At 50.7% G+C, this 18476-nt stretch overlaps 1 protein-coding gene across 2 annotated transcripts in view; it reads right to left on the bottom strand.

Annotated features, from left to right (window-relative positions):
* Window positions 1–2958: 2958 nt before the first annotated feature.
* The window catches only part of YDJC (YdjC chitooligosaccharide deacetylase homolog), a 34167-nt gene continuing 18649 nt past the window's right edge, over window positions 2959–18476 (bottom strand). The window contains exons 2-6 of one of the 2 annotated variants that reach the window (XM_038763030.1): window positions 11412–11597; window positions 8974–9133; window positions 8782–8881; window positions 3610–3787; window positions 2959–3463 (exon numbers count right to left, since the gene is read on the bottom strand). In XM_038763030.1, coding sequence (XP_038618958.1) covers window positions 3157–3463; window positions 3610–3787; window positions 8782–8881; window positions 8974–9133; window positions 11412–11575 — 909 coding nt within the window. In that variant the 5' untranslated portion in view covers window positions 11576–11597 and the 3' untranslated portion in view covers window positions 2959–3156. The remainder of the gene's footprint in view (window positions 3464–3609; window positions 3788–8781; window positions 8882–8973; window positions 9134–11411; window positions 11598–18476) is intronic. The other variant, XM_038763031.1, reaches the window with a different exon arrangement.

The raw sequence follows: 18476 nt of genomic DNA, 5'->3' as shown, positions 1-18476 counted from the left end.
ATTAAGCACGTCTATATGTTTTTGTTCATTTAATAATAATTGAATATTGATTTAATGATAAATGTGGCATTTAAGCACTTATAGGAGGAGAAGCAGCACGGCTTAGCGGATAGAGCCCGGGCCTGCTCGGGGTCTGCTGTGTGACCTCGGGCCCGCCACTTCACTTCTCTGGGCCTCAGCTACCTCATCTGGAAAATGGGGATTGACCGTGAGCCCCCCGTGGGACAACCTGATCACCTTGTCTCCTCCCCAGCGCTTAGCACAGTGCCTGGCAGATAGTAAGTAATGAAATACCATTAAAAAAACGCCACAAAAAAGCAGACGCTTTTGTGACAAAACACTGGGGTAGGTGCCATAGTCCCCTGTCCCGCCTGGAGCTCATAAGCCACGAGGGAGAACTGGCACAATTGAGGAAACTGAGGCCCAGAGCGGGTAAGTGACTTAGCCAAGGTCACACTGCTGGCATCAGGCGGAGCCAGGATGAGAACCCAGGTCCTCCGACTCCCAGGAGCCCGCTGTTGGGTCGGGACCGTCTCTATATGTTGCCAATTTGGACTTCCCAAGCGCTTAGTACAGTGCTCTGCACACAGTAAGCGCTCAATAAATACGATTGAATGAGTTGTTCCCCCAAGGCTGTGCTTCTTCCCCATAAGTTGGATTTCGGGTGGGGCACAGCATCCAAGATTCCCCGCTCCTACCCTCCTTCCCCCCCGTGCCTCTCCCAGGAGTGGATTTATTGGGAAGCAGCGTGGCTCAGTGGAAAGAGCCCGGGCTTTGGAGTCCGAGGTCACGGGTTCAAATCCCGGCTCCGCCACTTGTCAGCTGGGTGACTTTGGGCAAGTCGCTTAACGTCTCTGGGCCTCAGTTCCCTCATCTGTAAAATGGGGATTAAAACGGTGAGCCCCCCGTGGGACAACATGATCACTTTGTAATAATAATAATAATAGTGATGGCATTTATTAAGCGCTTACTATGTGCAAAGCACTGTTCTAAGCGCTGGGGAGGTTACAAGGTGATCAGGTTGTCCCACGGGGGGCTCACAGTCTTCATCCCCATTTTCCAGATGAGGGATCTGAGGCCCAGAGAAGTGAAGTGACTGGCCCAAAGTCACCCAGCTGACAAGTGGCGGAGCTGGGATTCGAACCCATGACCCCTGACTCCAAAGCCCGGGCTCTTTCCACTGAGCCACGCTGCTTCTCTAGACCCAGCCAATTGTCAGCTGGGTGACTCTGGGCAAATCACTTAATGTTTCTGGGCCTCAGTTACCTCACCTGTAAAATGGGGATTAAAACTGTGAGCCCCCCGTGGGACAACCTGATCACCTTGTCATAATAATAATAATAGTGATGGCATTTATTAAGCGCTTACTATCTGCAAAGCACTGTTCTCAGCGCTGGGGAGTTTACAAGGTGATCAGGTTGTCCTACATGGGGCTTACAGTCTTAATCCCCATTTTCCAGATGAGGGAACTGAGGCCCAGAGAAGTGAAGCGACTTGCCCAAAGTCAGCCAGCTGACAAGTGGCGGAGCTGGGATTCGAACCCATGACCTCTGACTCCAAAGCCTGGGCTCTTTCCACTGAGCCACGCTGCTTCTGTAGACCCAGCCAATTGTCAGCTGGGTGACTCTGGGCAAGTCGCTTCACTTCTCCGGGCCTCAGTTACCTCATCTGGAAAATGGGGATTAAAACGGTGAGCCCCCCGTGGGACAACCTGATCACCTTGTAATAATAATAATAATAGTGATGGCATTTATTAAGCACTTACTATGTGCAAAGCACCGTTCTAAGCGCTGGGGAGGTTACAAGGTGATCAGGTTGTCCCACGGGGGGCTCACAGTCTTCATCCCCATTTTACAGATGAGGGAACTGAGGCCCAGAGAAGTGAAGCGACTTGCCCAAAGTCCCCAGCTGACAAGTGGCGGAGCCAGGATTCGAACCCATGACCCCGGACTCCAAAGCCCGGGCTCTTTCCACTGAGCCACGCTGCTTCTCTAGACCCAGCCAATTGTCAGCTGGGTGACTCTGGGCAAATCACTTAACGTCTCTGGGCCTCAGTTATCTCATCTGTAAAATGGGGATTAAAGCTGTGAGCCCCATGTGGGACAACCTGATCACCTTGTAATAATAATAATAATAATAATAATAATGGCATTTATTAAGCGCTTACTATGTGCAAAGCACTATTCTCAGCGCTGGGGAGTTTACAAGGTGATCAGGTTGTCCCACGTGGGGCTTACAGTCTTAATCTTCATTTTCCAGATGAGGGAACTGAGGCCCGGAGAAGTGAAGCGACTTGCCCAAAGTCACCCAGCTGGCAAGTGGCGGAGCCGGGATTCGAACCCCTGACCTCTGCCTCCAAAGCCCGCGCTCTTTCCACTGAGCCACGCTGCCTCTCTTGTATCCCCCCCGCCAGCGCTTAGAACAATACTTTGCACGTACTAAGCGCTTAACAAATGCCATCATTATTATTATTATTATAGGGCACCCACTTGGGCCGGTGCACCTTGGTCAGCGCTCGCTCAGTCCAGAATTAAATCATCATCAATCGCATTTATTGAGCGCTTCCTGTGTGCAGAGCACTGTACTGAGCGCTTAACAAATGCCATCATTATTATTATTACAGGGCACCCACTTGGGCCGGTGCACCTTGGTCAGCGCTCCATCAGTCCAGAATTAAATCGTCATCAATCGTATTTATTGAGCGCTTCCTGTGTGCAGAGCACTGTACTGAGCGCTTGGGAAGTCCAAGTTGGCAATATATAGAGACGGTTCCTACCCCACAGTCTAAAAGAATTAAATGACCCATTCCCCGTCCGTGAGGAGGTTCCACCGTAACCCGGGTGCCAACTTGGAAATCTTTGCGGATGTACCCCCGGACCATCGTACGAGGGAAGACGCGGAGTCTAAAGGATACGGGGCCGCTTCCCCTTCGGCGGATTCAGACTCTGCTCTCCGGAGGGGGGTGAAAGTGGCTTTATTTCCCGGGGGACGCGGAAGGAGCCCCGGACCGCATTTTCCGTGCCCGTTCCCCGAGGGCAGCGGGGTTGGGCGTCCCGTCCGGATTCGAGCACGCCGTCCGGCCCACGGACGGTGGCGGATCCCCCGGAGCCGCGGGGTGGCCCGGATGGGCCTCCATCCCGCCCGGAGGAGCCCGGGTCAGAGGTCAGGGAAGGCGCACAGCTCGACGCCGGTCTCCCGGAGCTTTTCCCGCAGCTCCGGGGCCAGCAGGGTCTGCAGTTCGTGGAGCCGCTCCCGGGATTGGGAGAAGAGGTCGGGCCCCTGGCCGCATCCTCCCGTGGGGGGCACGCTGGGATGGCCCGGGTGAACCATCAGCTCCACCGTGACGGCCCCGGACGCCCCCCGGCCCGGCACGCTGCCCACCGCCCGCTCCAGGCCGTCCCGCAGCCGGCCGACGGACATGTGCCTGCCCATGGTGCTGAGCCCGAAGAAGGCGTCCGGCCACCTGCGGGGACACGGGGGCACGTGGGCACCGCGCCGCCCCGACTCCCACCCCGCTAACTTCTTGGTTGAGCGTAGTCGCCCAGCGCTTCCTGACGACAATCATCCCGGTATTCCCGCCTCGGATGCCCCGCGGGCCGGGCACCTCACCTGATCCCGTGCTTGGCAAACTCGCCCGCCGCGGCCCGGGCGTCCGCCCCGACGCCCTCGTAGAAGTCCAGCAGCGGGGGGTCCAGCCAGTCGCACCGGGCCAGGCCTGGCTCCGTAGGTACTCGCGTGAACGGGATCCCGTGGCGCGCCAGGACCTGGGCGAACACTTGGCACACGCCTGGGGCCAAGGAGGAGGCCTTAGGATAGTGCTTGGCACAAGGTAGGAGCTTAACGAATCCCCTAATTATAATAATAATGGAGGAATGTGTCCATTTTATTGTTCTACTATACTGGACTGTCTCTATATGTTGCCAATTTGTACTTCCCAAGCGCTTATTACAGTGCCCTGCACATAGTAAGCACTCAATAAATATGATTGATGATGATACAGTGCTCTGCGCACGGTAAGTGCTCAATAGATACGGTGGACTGACTCAGTTGCCTCATCTGTAAAATGGGGTTGAGACCGTGATCCCTGTGTGGGACAGAGACCGTGTCCAACCTGATTTCCTTTTATCTACCGCAGGGCTCAGAATAGTGCTTGGCACAAGGTAGGAGCTTAACAAATTCCCTAATTATTATTATTGTTACCTTACTTTGGTGGGCAAGGAATGTGTCCGTTTTATTGTTATTGTTAAGGTAGGAGCTTAACGAATTCCCTAATTATAATACTAATGGCATTTATTAAGTGCCTACTGTGTGCAAAGCACTGTTCATTATTATTGTTACCTCACTTTGTTGGGCCTCGGGCCGTAAGCTCGTGGTGGGCAAGGAATGTGTCCGTTTTATTGTTCTACTGTACTCTCCCAACTGCTTAGTACAGTGCTCTGCGCACGGTAAGTGCTCAGTAGATAAGGTGGACCGACTCAGTTGCCCCATCTGTAAAATGGGGATTGAGACCGTGATCCCCCTGTGGGACAGAGACCGTGTCCAACCTGATTCCCTTGTATCTACCGCAGGGCTTAGAGTAGTGCTTGGCACAAGGTAGGAGCCTAACAAATTCCCTAGTTATAATAATAATGGCATTTATTAAGCACTTACTATGTGCAAAGCACTGTTTATTATTATTGTTACCTCACTTTGTTGGGCCTCGGGCTGTAAGCTCGTTGGGGGCAAGGAATGTGTCTGTTTTATTGTTCTACTCTACTCTCCCAACTGCTTAGTACAGTGCTCTGCACACGGTAAGTGCTCAGTAGATACGGTGGACCGACTCAGTTGCCTCGTCTGTAAAATGGGGTTGAGACCATGATCCCCCTGTGGGACAGAGACCGTGTCCAACCTGATTTCCTTTTATCTACCGCAGGGCTTAGTGCTTGGCACAAGGTAAGAGCTTAACAAATTCCCCAATTATTATTATTGTTACCTCACTTTGGTGGGCAAGGAATGTGTCCGTTTTATTGTTATTGTTAAGGTAGGAGCTTAACAAATTCCCTAATTATAATAATAATGGCATTTATTAAGCGCTTACTATGTGCAAAGCACTGTTTATAATTATTGTTACCTCACTTTGGTGGGCCTCGGGCTGTAAGCTCGTTGGGGGCAAGGAATCTGTCCGTTTATTGTTCTGCTATACTCTCCCAACTGCTTAGTACAGTGCTCCGCGCACGGTAAGTGCTCAGTAGATACGGTGGACCGACTCAGTTGCCTCATCTGTAAAATGGGGATTGAGACCGTGATCCCCCTGTGGGTCAGAGACCGTGTCCAACCTGATTTCCTTTTATCTACCGCAGGGCTTAGTGCTTGGCACAAGGTAAGAGCTTAACAAATTCCCTAATTATTATTATTGTTACCTCACTTTGGTGGGCAAGGAATGTGTCCGTTTTATTGTTATTGTTAAGGTAGGAGCTTAACAAATTCCCTAATTATAATAATAATGGCATTTATTAAGCGCCTACTGTGTGCAAAGCACTGTTCATTATTATTACCTCACTTTGTTGGGCCTCGGGCTGTAAGCTTGTGGTGGGCAAGGAATGTGTCCATTTTATTGTTCTACTGTACTCTCCCAACTGCTTAGTACAGTGCTCTGCACATGGTAAGTGCTCAATAGATACAGTGGACCGACTCAGTTGCCTCATCTGTAAAATGGGGATTGAGACCGTGATCCCCCTGTGGGACAGAGACCGTGTCCAACCTGATTTCCTTTTCTCTACCGCAGGGCTTAGTGCTTGGCACAAGGTAAGAGCTTAACAAATTCCCTAATTATTATTATTGTTACCTCACTTTGGTGGGCAAGGAATGTGTCCGTTTTATTGTTATTGTTAAGGTAGGAGCTTAACAAATTCCCTAATTATAATAATAATGGCATTTATTAAGCGCCTACTGTGTGCAAAGCACTGTTCATTATTATTGTTACCTCACTTTGTTGGGCCTCGGGCTGTAAGCTCGTTGGGGGCAACGAATGTGTCTGTTTTATTGTTCTACTATACTCTCCCAACTGCTTAGTACAGTGCTCTGGGCACGGTAAGTGCTCAGTAGATACGGTGGACTGACTCAGTTGCCCCATCTGTAAAATGGGGATTGAGACCGTGATCCCCCTGTGGGACAGAGACCGTGTCCAACCTGATTTCCTTTTATCTACCGCAGGGCTTAGTGCTTGGCACAAGGTAAGAGCTTAACAAATTCCCTAATTATTATTATTGTTACCTCACTTTGGTGGGCAAGGAATGTGTCCGTTTTATTGTTATTGTTAAGGTAGGAGCTTAACGAATTCCCTAATTATAATAATAATGGCATTTATTAAGCGCTTACTATGTGCAAAGCACTGTTTATTATTATTGTTACCTCACTTTGGTGGGCCTCGGGCTGTAAGCTCATGGTGGGCAAGGAATGTGTCCGTTTTATTGTTCTCCTATACTCTCCCAACTGCTTAGTACAGTGCTCCGCGCACGGTAAGTGCTCAGTAGATACGGTGGACCGACTCAGTTGCCCCATCTGTAAAATGGGGATTGAGACCGTGATCCCCCTGTGGGACAGAGACCGTGTCCAACCTGATTTCCTTTTATCTACCGCAGGGCTTAGAATAGTGCTTGGCACAAGGTAGGAGCTTAACAAATTCCCTAGTTATAATAATAATGGCATTTATTAAGCGCCTACTATGCGCAAAGCACTGTTTATTATTATTGTTACCTCACTTTGGTGGGCCTCGGGCTGTAAGCTCGTTGGGGGCAAGGAATGTGTCTGTTTTATTGTTCTACTATACTCTCCCAACTGCTTAGTACAGTGCTCTGGGCACGGTAAGTGCTCAGTAGATACGGTGGACTGACTCAGTTGCCCCATCTGTAAAATGGGGATTGAGACCGTGATCCCCCTGTGGGACAGAGACCGTGTCCAACCTGATTTCCTTTTATCTACCGCAGGGCTTAGTGCTTGGCACAAGGTAAGAGCTTAACAAATTCCCTAATTATTATTATTGTTACCTCACTTTGGTGGGCAAGGAATGTGTCCGTTTTATTGTTATTGTTAAGGTAGGAGCTTAACAAATTCCCTAATTATTATAATAATGGCATTTATTAAGCGCCTACTGTGTGCAAAACACTGTTCATTATTATTGGTACCTCCCTTTGTTGGGCCTCGGGCTGTAAGCTCGTGGTGGGCAAGGAATGTGTCCGTTTTATTGTTCTACTATACTCTCCCAACTGCTTAGTACAGTGCTTCGCGCACGGTAAGTGCTCAGTAGATACGGTGGACTGACTCAGTTGCCTCATCTGTAAAATGGGGATTGAGACCGTGAACCTATGTGGGACAGAGGCTGTGTCCAATTCGATGAGCTTGTAGCAGCGTGGCTCAGTGGAAAGAGCCCGGGCTTTGGAGGCAGAGGTCATGGGTTCAAATCCCAGCTCTGCCAACTGTCAGCTGGGTGACTTTGGGCAAGTCACTTCACTTCTCTGGGCCTCAGTTCCCTCATCTGTAAAATGGGGATTTAGAAAAAAACCAAACTGTGAACCCCCTGTGGGACAACCTGATCACCTTGTAACCTCCCCAGCGCTTAGAACAGTGCTTTGCACAGAGTAAGCGCTTAACAAACACCATCATCAATCGTATTTATTGAGCGCTTACTGTGTGCAGAGCACTGTAGTAAACACCATCATTATTATTATTATTATTATTATTATTATTATTATTATTATTATTATCAACCCCCCATGTGGGACAGGGACTACGTCCAGCCCGATTAACTTGTATCTACCCCAGCGCTTAGTCCAATGTCTGCCACATAGTCTGGCTCAATAAATTCGATTGAATGATTGAAACGAATATAGTAAGCGCTTCCCAAATCCTATGATTATCAATCAATCGATCGTATTTATTGAGCGCTCACTGTGTGCAGAGCACTGGACTAAGCGCTTGGCAACATCTTGGCAACATGCTTGGCAACATCTTCCCCCCTTTTAGACTGTGAGCCCACTGTTGGGTAGGGACTGTCTCTATATGTTGCCAATTTGGACTTCCCAAGCGCTTAGTACAGTGCTCTGCACATAGTAAGCGCTCAATAAATACGATTGATGATGATGATGATCTAGAGACGGTCCCTACCCGACGGCGGGCTCACAGTCTACAAGGCTCCTTCTCCGTTTCCCACCCCTTAATTGTGGGGGGGTCCCTCAAGGCTCAGCTCGGATTCAGAGAAGCAGCGGGGCTCAGTGGAAAGAGCCCGGGCTCTGGAGTCGGAGGTCATGGGTTCAAATCCCGGCTCGGCCACTTGTCAGCCGGGTGACTTTGATTATTGGGTCCGGCTGCCGGGCTCCCGGGCCTAGGGGTGACCCCTGGCTCGGCCTCCCTTCTGCCCGCAATTAGCCCACGGCACATATCCTCGTCAATCGTATTTATTGAGCGCTTACTATGTGCAGAGCACTGTACTAAGCGCTCGGGAAGTCCAAATTGGCAACAGATAGAGACAGTCCCTACCCAACAGCGGGCTCACAGTCTAAAAGCACATATGTATCTATCTGTAATTCATTGCTTTATCTATTTGTATTAACGTCTGTTTCCCCCTCTAGACCGTGAGCTCGTTGTTGGGTAAGGACCGTCTCTCTGTGTTGCCAACTTGGACTTCCCAAGCGCTTAGCACAGTGCTCTGCACACAGTAAGCGCTCAATAAGTACGATTGAATGAATGAAGGAAGGAATGAGGGTATGGGGGCAGGATGTTAGCCGTGGTCCAGGCCTCACCCACCTGGCAGGACGTGGACATGCTGGTGTCCATCCACGTGGGCCGGATCGCGGCCCAGCAGGGCCCTGAACGAGGCCAGCTGCGCCTCCAGCTCCAGCTCCACCTGCGGGGACACGGTTTGGGGGGCGTGGGGACCCCCTGGCTCCCCATCCCCATCCCCCTGCCCCCCGCCGGGCCCGCCCCCTGCCCGCTCACCTCGGCCTGGTGGAGGAGGCCCCGGCCTAGGGCCCGGCGGAGGCCCAGCTTCCCGGGCAGGAAGCCCCCGGCCTCCCGGAGGCAGGAGCCGGGGCCCAGCTCCTGGCTGACCGCCCTGCCCTCCGTCAGGTTCATGTGGAGGCCCGTCGGGATGCCGTATCTGAGGGACAGGACGGGAGGACCGCACTGGACCCGACCCCTTCCCTCCCACTCCCCCTTTTTCTCATCCGGCCCCCTCCCGCTGCCCCCTTTCCTCATCCCACCCTCTCCCACTCCCCCCTTTGCTCATCTCGCCCCCTCCTACTGACCCCTTTCAACGTCTCACCCCCTTCCACTGCCCCCTTTCTGCATCCCGCTCCCTCCTCCTCCCCTTTTTTTTCATCCCGCCCCCTCCCACTGCCCCCTTTCCTCATCTCATCCCCTCCCACTGCCCCCTTTTTCTCATCCAGGCCTCTCCCACTGCCCCTCGCCTCATCCAGGCCTCTCCCACTGCTCCCCTCCTCATCCAGCCCCCTCCCACTGCCCCCTTTCCTCATCCTGCTCCCTCCCACCGCCCCCCTCCTCATCCCTCGCACTCCACCTTTTTCTCATCCCGTCCCCCCCACTTCCCCCTTTCCTCATCTCATCCCCTCCCACTGCCCCCTTTTTCTCATCCAGGCCTCTCCCACTGCTTCCCTCCTCATCCAGCCCCCTCCCACTGCCCCCTTTCCTCATCCCGCTCCCCCCTTTCCTCATCCCGCTCCCTCCCACTGACCTATCCTCATCATTCCCACTCCCCCTTTTTCTCATCCTGCCCCCTCCCACTGCCCCCTTCTTCATCCAGCCCCCCCCCCCCACCACCACCCCCTTTCCTTATCCCCCTTTTAGACTGTGAGCCCACTGTTGGGTAGGGGGGCGTCTCTATATGTTGCCAACTTGGACTTCCCAAGCGCTTAGTACAGTGCTCTGCACATTGTAAGCGCTCAATAAATACGATTGATGATAATGATGATGATCTCATCCCCTCCCACTGCCCCCTTTTTCTCATCCAGGCCTCTCCCACTGCCCCTCACCTCATCCAGGCCTCTCCCACTGCCCCCTTTCCTCATCCTGCTCCCTCCCACTGCCCCCCTCCTCATCCTTCCCACTCCCCCTTTTTCTCATCCAGGCCTCTCCCACTGGCCCCCTCCTCAGCCAGCCCTCCTCCCACTGCCCCTTTTTCTCATCCTCCCCCTCCCATTGCCCCTTCTTTCTCATCCCGCCCTCTCCCACTGCCCCTTTTTCTCATACTCCCCCTCCCAATGCCCCCCCTCCTCATCCCGCCCTCTCCCACTGACCCCTTCCCCATCTCGCTCCCTCCCACTGACCCCCTTCTAGTGAGAGGTTAACAAATACCAACATAATAATAATAATTATTATTATCTCAACCCTCCCACTGCCCCTCTCTTCATCCAGCCCCCTCCCACTGCCCCTTTTTCTCATCCCGCCCCCTCCCAATGCCCCCCTCCTCATGCCCCCTGCCCCCTTTCCCCATCTTGCCCCCTCCTACTGATCCCCTTCTAGTAAGCACTTAACAAATACCAACATTATTATTATTATTATTATTATCTCAACCCTCCCACTGCCCCTCTCTTCATTGGGCCCCCTCCCACTCCCCCCTTCCCTCATCCGGCCCCCTCCCAGTCCCCCCTTCCCTCATCCAGCCCCCTCCCACTGCCCCCTCTCCTCATCCCACCCCCTCCCACTGACCCCCTCCTAGTAAGTGATTAACAAATACCAACATTATTATTATTATTGTTATTATTATTATTATTATTATCTCAACCCTCCCACTGCCCCTCTATTCATCCGGCCCCCTCCCACTCCCCTCTTCCCTCATCCAGCCCCTCCCACTGCCCCCTCTCCTCATCCCAACCCCTCCCACTGACCCCCTCCTAGTAAGCGCTTAACAAATACCAACAATATTATTATTATTACTATTATTATCTCAACCCTCCCACTGCCCCTCTCTTCATCCGGCCCCCTCCCACTCCCCCCATTCCTCATCCCGCCCCCTCCCACTGACACCATTCTACATCTAGAGAAGCAGCGTGGCCCAGTGGAAAGAGCGCGGGCTTGGGGGTCAGAGGTCACGGGTTCGACTCCCACCTCCCCCACATATCTGCTCTGTGACCTCGGGAAAGCCACTTCACTTCTCTGTGCCTCAGTTCCCCCATCTGGAAAATGGGGATGAAGACTGTGAGCCCCACGTGGGACAACCTCATCACCTCGTATCCTCCCCAGCACTTCGAAGAGTGCTTCGCACATAGTAAGCGCTTAACAAATACCACGATTATTATTATTATCATCTCAACCCTCCCACTTCCCCTCCCTTCCTCCCGCCCCGTCCCCGCAGGCGTGCGCGAGTGCGGCCTTGGAAGGTCAGGGGTCAGGGGCGGCCGGGCCGGGGTGGTCCTCACCTGCGGGCCAGGCTGGCGGCGTCGGCGGCGGCGCTGCCGTTGACGAGCAGGGAGGCGTTGGTGACGGCCCCTTCCAGGAAGGCCTCCACGATGCCGCGGTTCCGCTGCGGGCAGTAGCCGAAGTCGTCGGCCGTGACCACCAGCTTGGCCCGGGGCTCCTCCATCCCGACGACGCTGACCGCGGCCCTGCAGGGCCAGGCCGGGTGAGGCGGGGGTTCATCTGGGGTGCTCGGGGACCCGCCCCCGGTCCTGCCCCCGGACTGGGCCACGTCTGCCCCAGAAAACAGCCACACCCCCACCTAATTGGACCCCTTCCAACCTGGCTTCCATCCCCTTCTCTCCACAAAAACCGTCCCCCGTCATCTCCTTCTTGCCCAATCCAACATCCTCCATCTCGGACGCCGAGGGCCACCCCGTCCTCCTGGTCATCCAACCTCGGCTTCCCTGACGTCGTCCTCCCCTGGTTCTCCTGGCGACTCTTGGGCCGCTCTTTCACGGGCTCCTCCTCTCCCTCCCATCCCCTAACCTTGGGGGGGGTCCCTCGAGGCCCACTCCTGGGTCCCCTTCTATTCTCCGTCTCGACCCTCGTCAGCTGTGGGACCCTGACCGGAACGTAGAAAGCGCTCAACAAACCATTCCTGTCATAATTATTATTATTATCATCATCATCAATCGTATTTATTGAGCGCTTACTGTGTGCTGAGCACTGGACTAAGCGCTTGGGATGTGCAAGTTGGCAACATATAGAGACGGTCCCTACCCAGCAGCGGGCTCACGGTCTAAAAGGGGGAGACAGAGAACAAAACCAAACATGCTAACAAAATAAAATAAATAGAATAGATATGTACAAGTAAAATAGAGTAATAAATATGTACAAGCATATATACATATATACAGGTGCTGTGGGGAAGGGAAGGAGGTGCCCCAGTTACCTCATCTGGAAAATGGGGATTAAGAGCGGGAGCCCCACATGGAACAACCTGATCACCCTGTATCCTCCCCAGTGCTTAGAACAGTGCTTTGCGCATAGTAAGCGCTTAACAAATACCAAAATTATTATTATTATCACCCTGTATCTTCCCCAGTGCTTAAAACAGTGCTTTGCGCATAGTAAGCGCTTAACAAATACCAAATTTATTATAAATTGTTATTACCCGCTCCCTTGGAGAACTCATTTGCCCCCCCATGGCTTCAAGTAATGAACGTGTCTGTTTACTGTTGTAGTGTCCTCCCAAGCGCTTAGTACGGTGCTTTGCCCACAGTAAGCGATCAATAAATGCGATGGAAAGAATTAACGAAATGAAAGTCAGCTCATTATGGGCAGGGACCGTGCCTACCAACCCTGTTATATTGTACTCACTCACTCTATGTGGATGATTCCCAAATTTCCATCTCTGACCTCTCCCCCTCTCTGCGGTCTCACATTTCCTCCCGCCTTCAAGGCATCCCTACTGGGATGTCCTCCCATCATCTTTTTAGACTGTGAGCCCACTGTTGGGTAGGGACTGTCTCTCTATGTTGCCAACTTGTACTTCCCAAGCGCTTAGTACAGTGCTCTGCACACAGTAAGCGCTCAATAAATACGATTGATGATCTCACACTTAACACGTCCAAAAGAGAGCTCCTTCTCTCCCCACCCAAACCCTGTCCTGCCCCTGGCTTTCCCATCACCGTAGACGGCACCACCGTTCATTCCATCTCCTCCAGGAGGCCTTCCTGACTTCTTCTCCCCGGGTTCTCTTCCCTCTAACTACGACCGTTCATTCATTCATTCCATCAATCGTATTTATTGAGCGCTTACTGTGTGCAGAGCACTGGACTAAGCGCTCGGGAAGTACAAGTTGGCGACATATAGAGACGGTCCCTACCCAACAACGGGCTCCTTCCCGTCTCACAAGCCCGTAACCTTGACGATATCCCCGTCGATCCCTGTCCTTCAAATCCTGTCGGTTCAGTCTTCACAGCGTCGCTAAAATCCGCTCTTTCCTCTCCGTCCAAACCACTTCTACAGTAATCCAGTCACTTATCTCTCTTCCTCCCTTCAAGGCCCTACTGAGAGCTCACCTCCTCCAGGAGGCCTTCCCAGACTGAGCCTCCTCCTTCCTCTCCCCCTCCTCCCCCTCTCCATCCCCCCCGCTTTACCTCCTTCCCTTCCCCACAGCACCTGTATATATATATATATATATATATGTTTGTACCTATTTATTACTCTATTTATTTTACTTGTACATATCTATTCTATTTATTTTATTTTGTTAATATGTTTGGTTTTGTTCTCTGTCTCCCCCTTCTAGACTGTGAGCCCACTGTTGGGTAGGGACCGTCTCTAGATGTTGCCAACTTGGACTTCCCAAGCGCTTAGTCCAGTGCTCTTCGCACAGTAAGCGCTCAATAAATACGATTGATTGATTGATTGACCGTCTCTGTATGTTGCCAGCTTGTACTTCCCAAGCGCTTAGTCCAGTGCTCTGCACACAGTAAGCGCTCAATAAATACGGTTGATTGATTGATTATCCTGTCCCGCTTTGATTACAGCATCAGCTTCCTTGCTGACTTCACTGCTTCCCGTCTCTCCCCACGCCAGTCCGTCCTTCCCTCCACTGCCCGGATCATTTTTCTACGAAAATAGTGAGTCCGTGTTTCCCCACTCCCCGAAAAACGCCAGTGACCTCACCCCTGCTGCCTCTCTGCTCCAACCCAGCTGGCACGCTTTGCTCTTTCATTCACTCATTTAGTCATATTTATTGAGCGCTTACTGTGTGCAGAGCACTGTACTAAGCGCTAGGGAAGTCCAAGTTGGCAACATATAGAGACGGTCCCGACCCAACAGCGGGCCCGCAGTCTCGTAATGCCAACCTTCTCCTGGCCCTCCATCTCGTCTGTCTCACCTCCGACCTCTCGCCAACATCCTGCCTCTGGCCTGGAACGCTCTCCCTCAATCAATCAATCAATCAATCGTATTTATTGAGCGCTGACTGTGTGCAGAGCACTGTACTAAGCGCTTGGGAAGTACAAGCTGGCAACATATCTCCAACATATCAACATATCTCCCTCCTCACATCTCACAGACAGTTGCCCTCCCTCCCTTCAAAGCCTTACTGAAGACACATTCATTCATTCATTCATTCAATCATTTATTGAGCGCTTACTGTGTGCAGAGCACTGTACTAAGCGCTTGGGAAGTACAAGCTGGCAACATATCTCCCTCCTCATATCTAACAGACAGTTGCCCTCCCTCCCTTCAAAGCCTTACTGAAGGCACATTCATTCATTCATTCATTCAATCATTTATTGAGCGCTTACTGTGTGCAGAGCACTGTACTAAGCTCTGGGGGAGTACAGTGTGGCTCAGTGGAAAGAACCCCGGGCTTTGGAGTCAGGGCTCATGGGTTTGAATCCCGGCTCTGCCGACTGTCAGCTGGGTGACTCTGGGCAAGTCACTTTCTGGGCCTCAGTGACCTCATCTGTCAAATGGGGATTAATCAATCAATCAATCAATCGTATTTATTAAGCGCTTACTATGTGCAGAGCACTGTACTAAGCGCTTGGGAAGTACAAATTGGCAACACATAGAGACAGTCCCTACCCAACAGTGGGCTCACAGTCAAAAAGGGGGAGACAGAGAACAGAACCAAACATAACAACAAAATAAAATAAATAGGATAGAAATGTACAAGTAAAATAAATAAATAAATAAATAGATTAAGAGATTAAGACTGTGAGCCCCACCGTGGGACAACCTGATCTCCTTGTAACCTCCCCAGCTATTAGAACAGTGCTTTGCACATAGTAAGCGCTTAATAAATGCCATTATTATTATTATTATTATTATTATTATCTCCTCCAAGAGGCCTTCCCTGACTAAGCGCTCTTTTCCTTTTCAGCACTTTTCTGCGTTCCCCCTGACTTGCTCCGTTCGTTCACCCCCTTCCACCCACAGCCCCACAGCGTTTATATCCATATCTGTCATTAATTTATTTACATTAATATGTCTCCCCCCCGGCCCCGCAAGGCTGTAAGGTCGTTGTGGGCAATGAACGTGTCTGTCTATTGTTGTAGTGTCCTCCCAAGCGCTTAGTACGGTGCTTTGCCCACAGTAAGCGCTCAATAAATACGACGGAAAGACTTAATGAAATGAAAGTCAGCTCATTATGGGCAGGGACCGTGCCTAGAGCCCACTGTTGGGTAGGGACTGTCTCTATATGTTGCCAACTTGTACTTCCCAAGCGCTTAGTACAGTGCTCTGCACACAGTAAGCGCTCAATAAATACGATTGATGGTGATGATAATGATTGTACTCAGTCGTATTCATTGATCGCTTAGTACGGTGCTTTGCCCACAGTAAGCGCTCAGTAAATACGATGGAAAGAATTAATGAAATGAAAGTCAGCTCATTATGGGCCGGGACCGTGCCTACCAACTCTGTTATATTGTACTCAGTCGTATTCATTGATCGCTTACTCTGTACTAAGCGCTTGGGAGAGTACAATACAACAATAAGCAGACAAATTCCCTGCCCACCACGAGCTTACAGTCTAGAGGCGGGGAGAAAGACGTTAATATAAATAATTAACTACAGATCTGGACATAAGTAATAATAATAATGATAATAATGATGGTATTTCTTGGAGAAGCAGCGTGGTTCAGTAGAAAGAGCCCGGGCTTTGGAGTCAGAGGTCGTGGGTTCGAATCCCAGGTTCACCACTTGTCAGCTGTGTGAGTTTGGGCAAGTCACTTCACTTCTCTGGGCCTCAGTTACCTCATCTGTAAAATGGGGATTAAGACTGTGAGCCCCCCGTGGGACAACCTGATCACCTTGTATCCTCCCCAGCGCATAGAACAGTGCTTTGCACATAGTAAGCGCTTAACAAATACCAAAATTATTATTATTATTATTATTATTATTATTGTCAGCTGTGTGACTTTGGGCAAGTCACTTCACTTCTCTGGGCCTCAGTTACCTCACCTGTCAAATGGGGAGGAAGACTGTGAGCCCCCCGTGGGACAACCTGATCACCTTGTAACCTCCCCAGCGCTTAGAACAGTGCTTTGCACAGAGTAAGCGCTTAACAAATACCAAAATTATTATTATTATCATTATTATTATTATTATTATTATTGTCAGCTGTGTGACTTTGGGCAAGTCACTTCACTTCTCTGGGCCTCAGTTTCCTCACCTGTCAAACGGGGAGGAAGACCGTGAGCCCCCCCATGGGACAACCTGATCGGCTTGTAACCTCCCTAGCGCTTAGAACAGTGCTTGGCACATAGGAAGTGCTTAATACATGCTATCATTATCATTATAATTATTATTATTATTATTATTAAGTGCTTACTATGTGCCAAGCCCTGTTCTAAGCGCTGGACTGTGGGGCTGATGCAGGGGCAAAGCGGGGATAACAAGTTGTTGCCAACTTGTACTTCCCAAGCGCTTAGTACAGTGCTCTGTACACAGTAAGCACTCAATAAATAAGATTAATTGACTGATTGATTGATTGGATAGATAAAGAGAGCAAGTCAGGGCGATAGAGAAGGGAGTAGGAGAAGAGGAAAGGGGGGATTAGCCAGGGAAGGCCTCTTGGAAGAGATGGGCCTTCAATAAAACTTTGAAGCCGGGGAGAGTACTCACTCTCTCAAGTGTTTAGCACAGCGGTCTGCACATAGTAAGCACTCAATAAACACGATTGGTTGACGGAGACCGTGTCCAACCTGATTAGCTTGCTTCGACCGCAGCACTTAGCACAGAGCCAGGCACACAGTAAGTGCTTAATAAATACCACTAAAAAAAAAAATCATTTCATTTTTCCTTCTAGACCGTGAGCCCGCTGTTGGGTAGGGACCGTCTCTAGATGTTCCCAACTTGGACTTCCCAAGCGCTCAGTACAGTGCTCTGCACACAGTAAGCGCTCAATAAATACGACTGAAGGAATGAATTTTTCAGGGCCTCAGTCTCCTCATCTGTAAAATGGGGAGTCGATTCCTGAGCTCCCCCTTCCTTAGAGGGTGAACTCCATGTGGAATAGGGATTGTGATTGACCCGATTTCTCTAGGGCCTCGACTGTGCGCGGTACCTAGCACCTGTATATATGTTTGTGCTTATTTATTACTCTATTTTACTTGAACATATTTACTATTCTATTTATTTTATTTTGTTAATACGTTCTGTTTCGTTGTCCGTCTCCCCCTTCTAGACTGTGAGCCCGCTGGTGGGTAGGGACCGTCTCCATAAGTTGCCAACTTGGACTTCCCAAGCGCTTAGTACAGTGCTCTGCGCACAGTAAGCGCTCAATAAATACGACTGAAGGAATGAATTTTTCAGGGCATCAGTCTCCTCATCTGTAAAATGGGGAGTCGATTCCTGACCTCCCCCTTCCTTAGAGGGTGAACTCCACGTGGGATAGGGATTGTGACTGACCCGATTTCTCTAGGGACTGTGCGCGGTACCTAGCACCTGTATATATGTTTGTGCATATTTATTACTCTATTTTACTTGAACATATTTACTATTCTATTTATTTTATTTTGTTAATACGTTCTGTTTCGTTGTCCGTCTCCCCCTTCTAGACTGTGAGCCCGCTGTTGGGCTCGTAGTAAGCGCTCAATAAATACGATCGATGGATCGATTGCCCCCCGATTATTCTTCTTATTCGGGGCGGGACGGAGGCAGGGGGCTGCCTCGTGGGCCTTCGAACCCTGAACCCTTAGCAACGAATTTAACAAATATATTAATATCTGCCTCCCCCTGTATACTGTGAGTTAGTCATGGGCGGGGAATACGTCTGCTAATCCTGCTGTACCGTCCTCTCCCAAGCACTCAGTAATAATAATAATAATAATAATAATAATAATAATAATAATAATAATGGCATTTATTAAGCGCTTACTATGTGCAAAGCACTGTTCTAAGCGCTGGAGAGGTTACAAGATGATCAGGTTGTCCCACGTGGGGGCTCACAGTCTTCATCCCCATTTTCCAGATGAAGTAACTGAGGCCCAGGGAAGTGAAGTGACTTGCCCAAAGTCACACAGCTAATTGGCGGAGCCAGGATTTGAACCCATGACCTC

This window comes from Tachyglossus aculeatus, chromosome 21 (genome assembly GCF_015852505.1).
Source record: "Tachyglossus aculeatus isolate mTacAcu1 chromosome 21, mTacAcu1.pri, whole genome shotgun sequence".
In the NCBI taxonomy this organism is placed as follows: domain Eukaryota; kingdom Metazoa; phylum Chordata; class Mammalia; order Monotremata; family Tachyglossidae; genus Tachyglossus; species Tachyglossus aculeatus.
The sequence above is the reverse complement of the archived record's forward strand: the minus strand, read 5'-3'. Positions and strand labels throughout refer to the sequence as shown.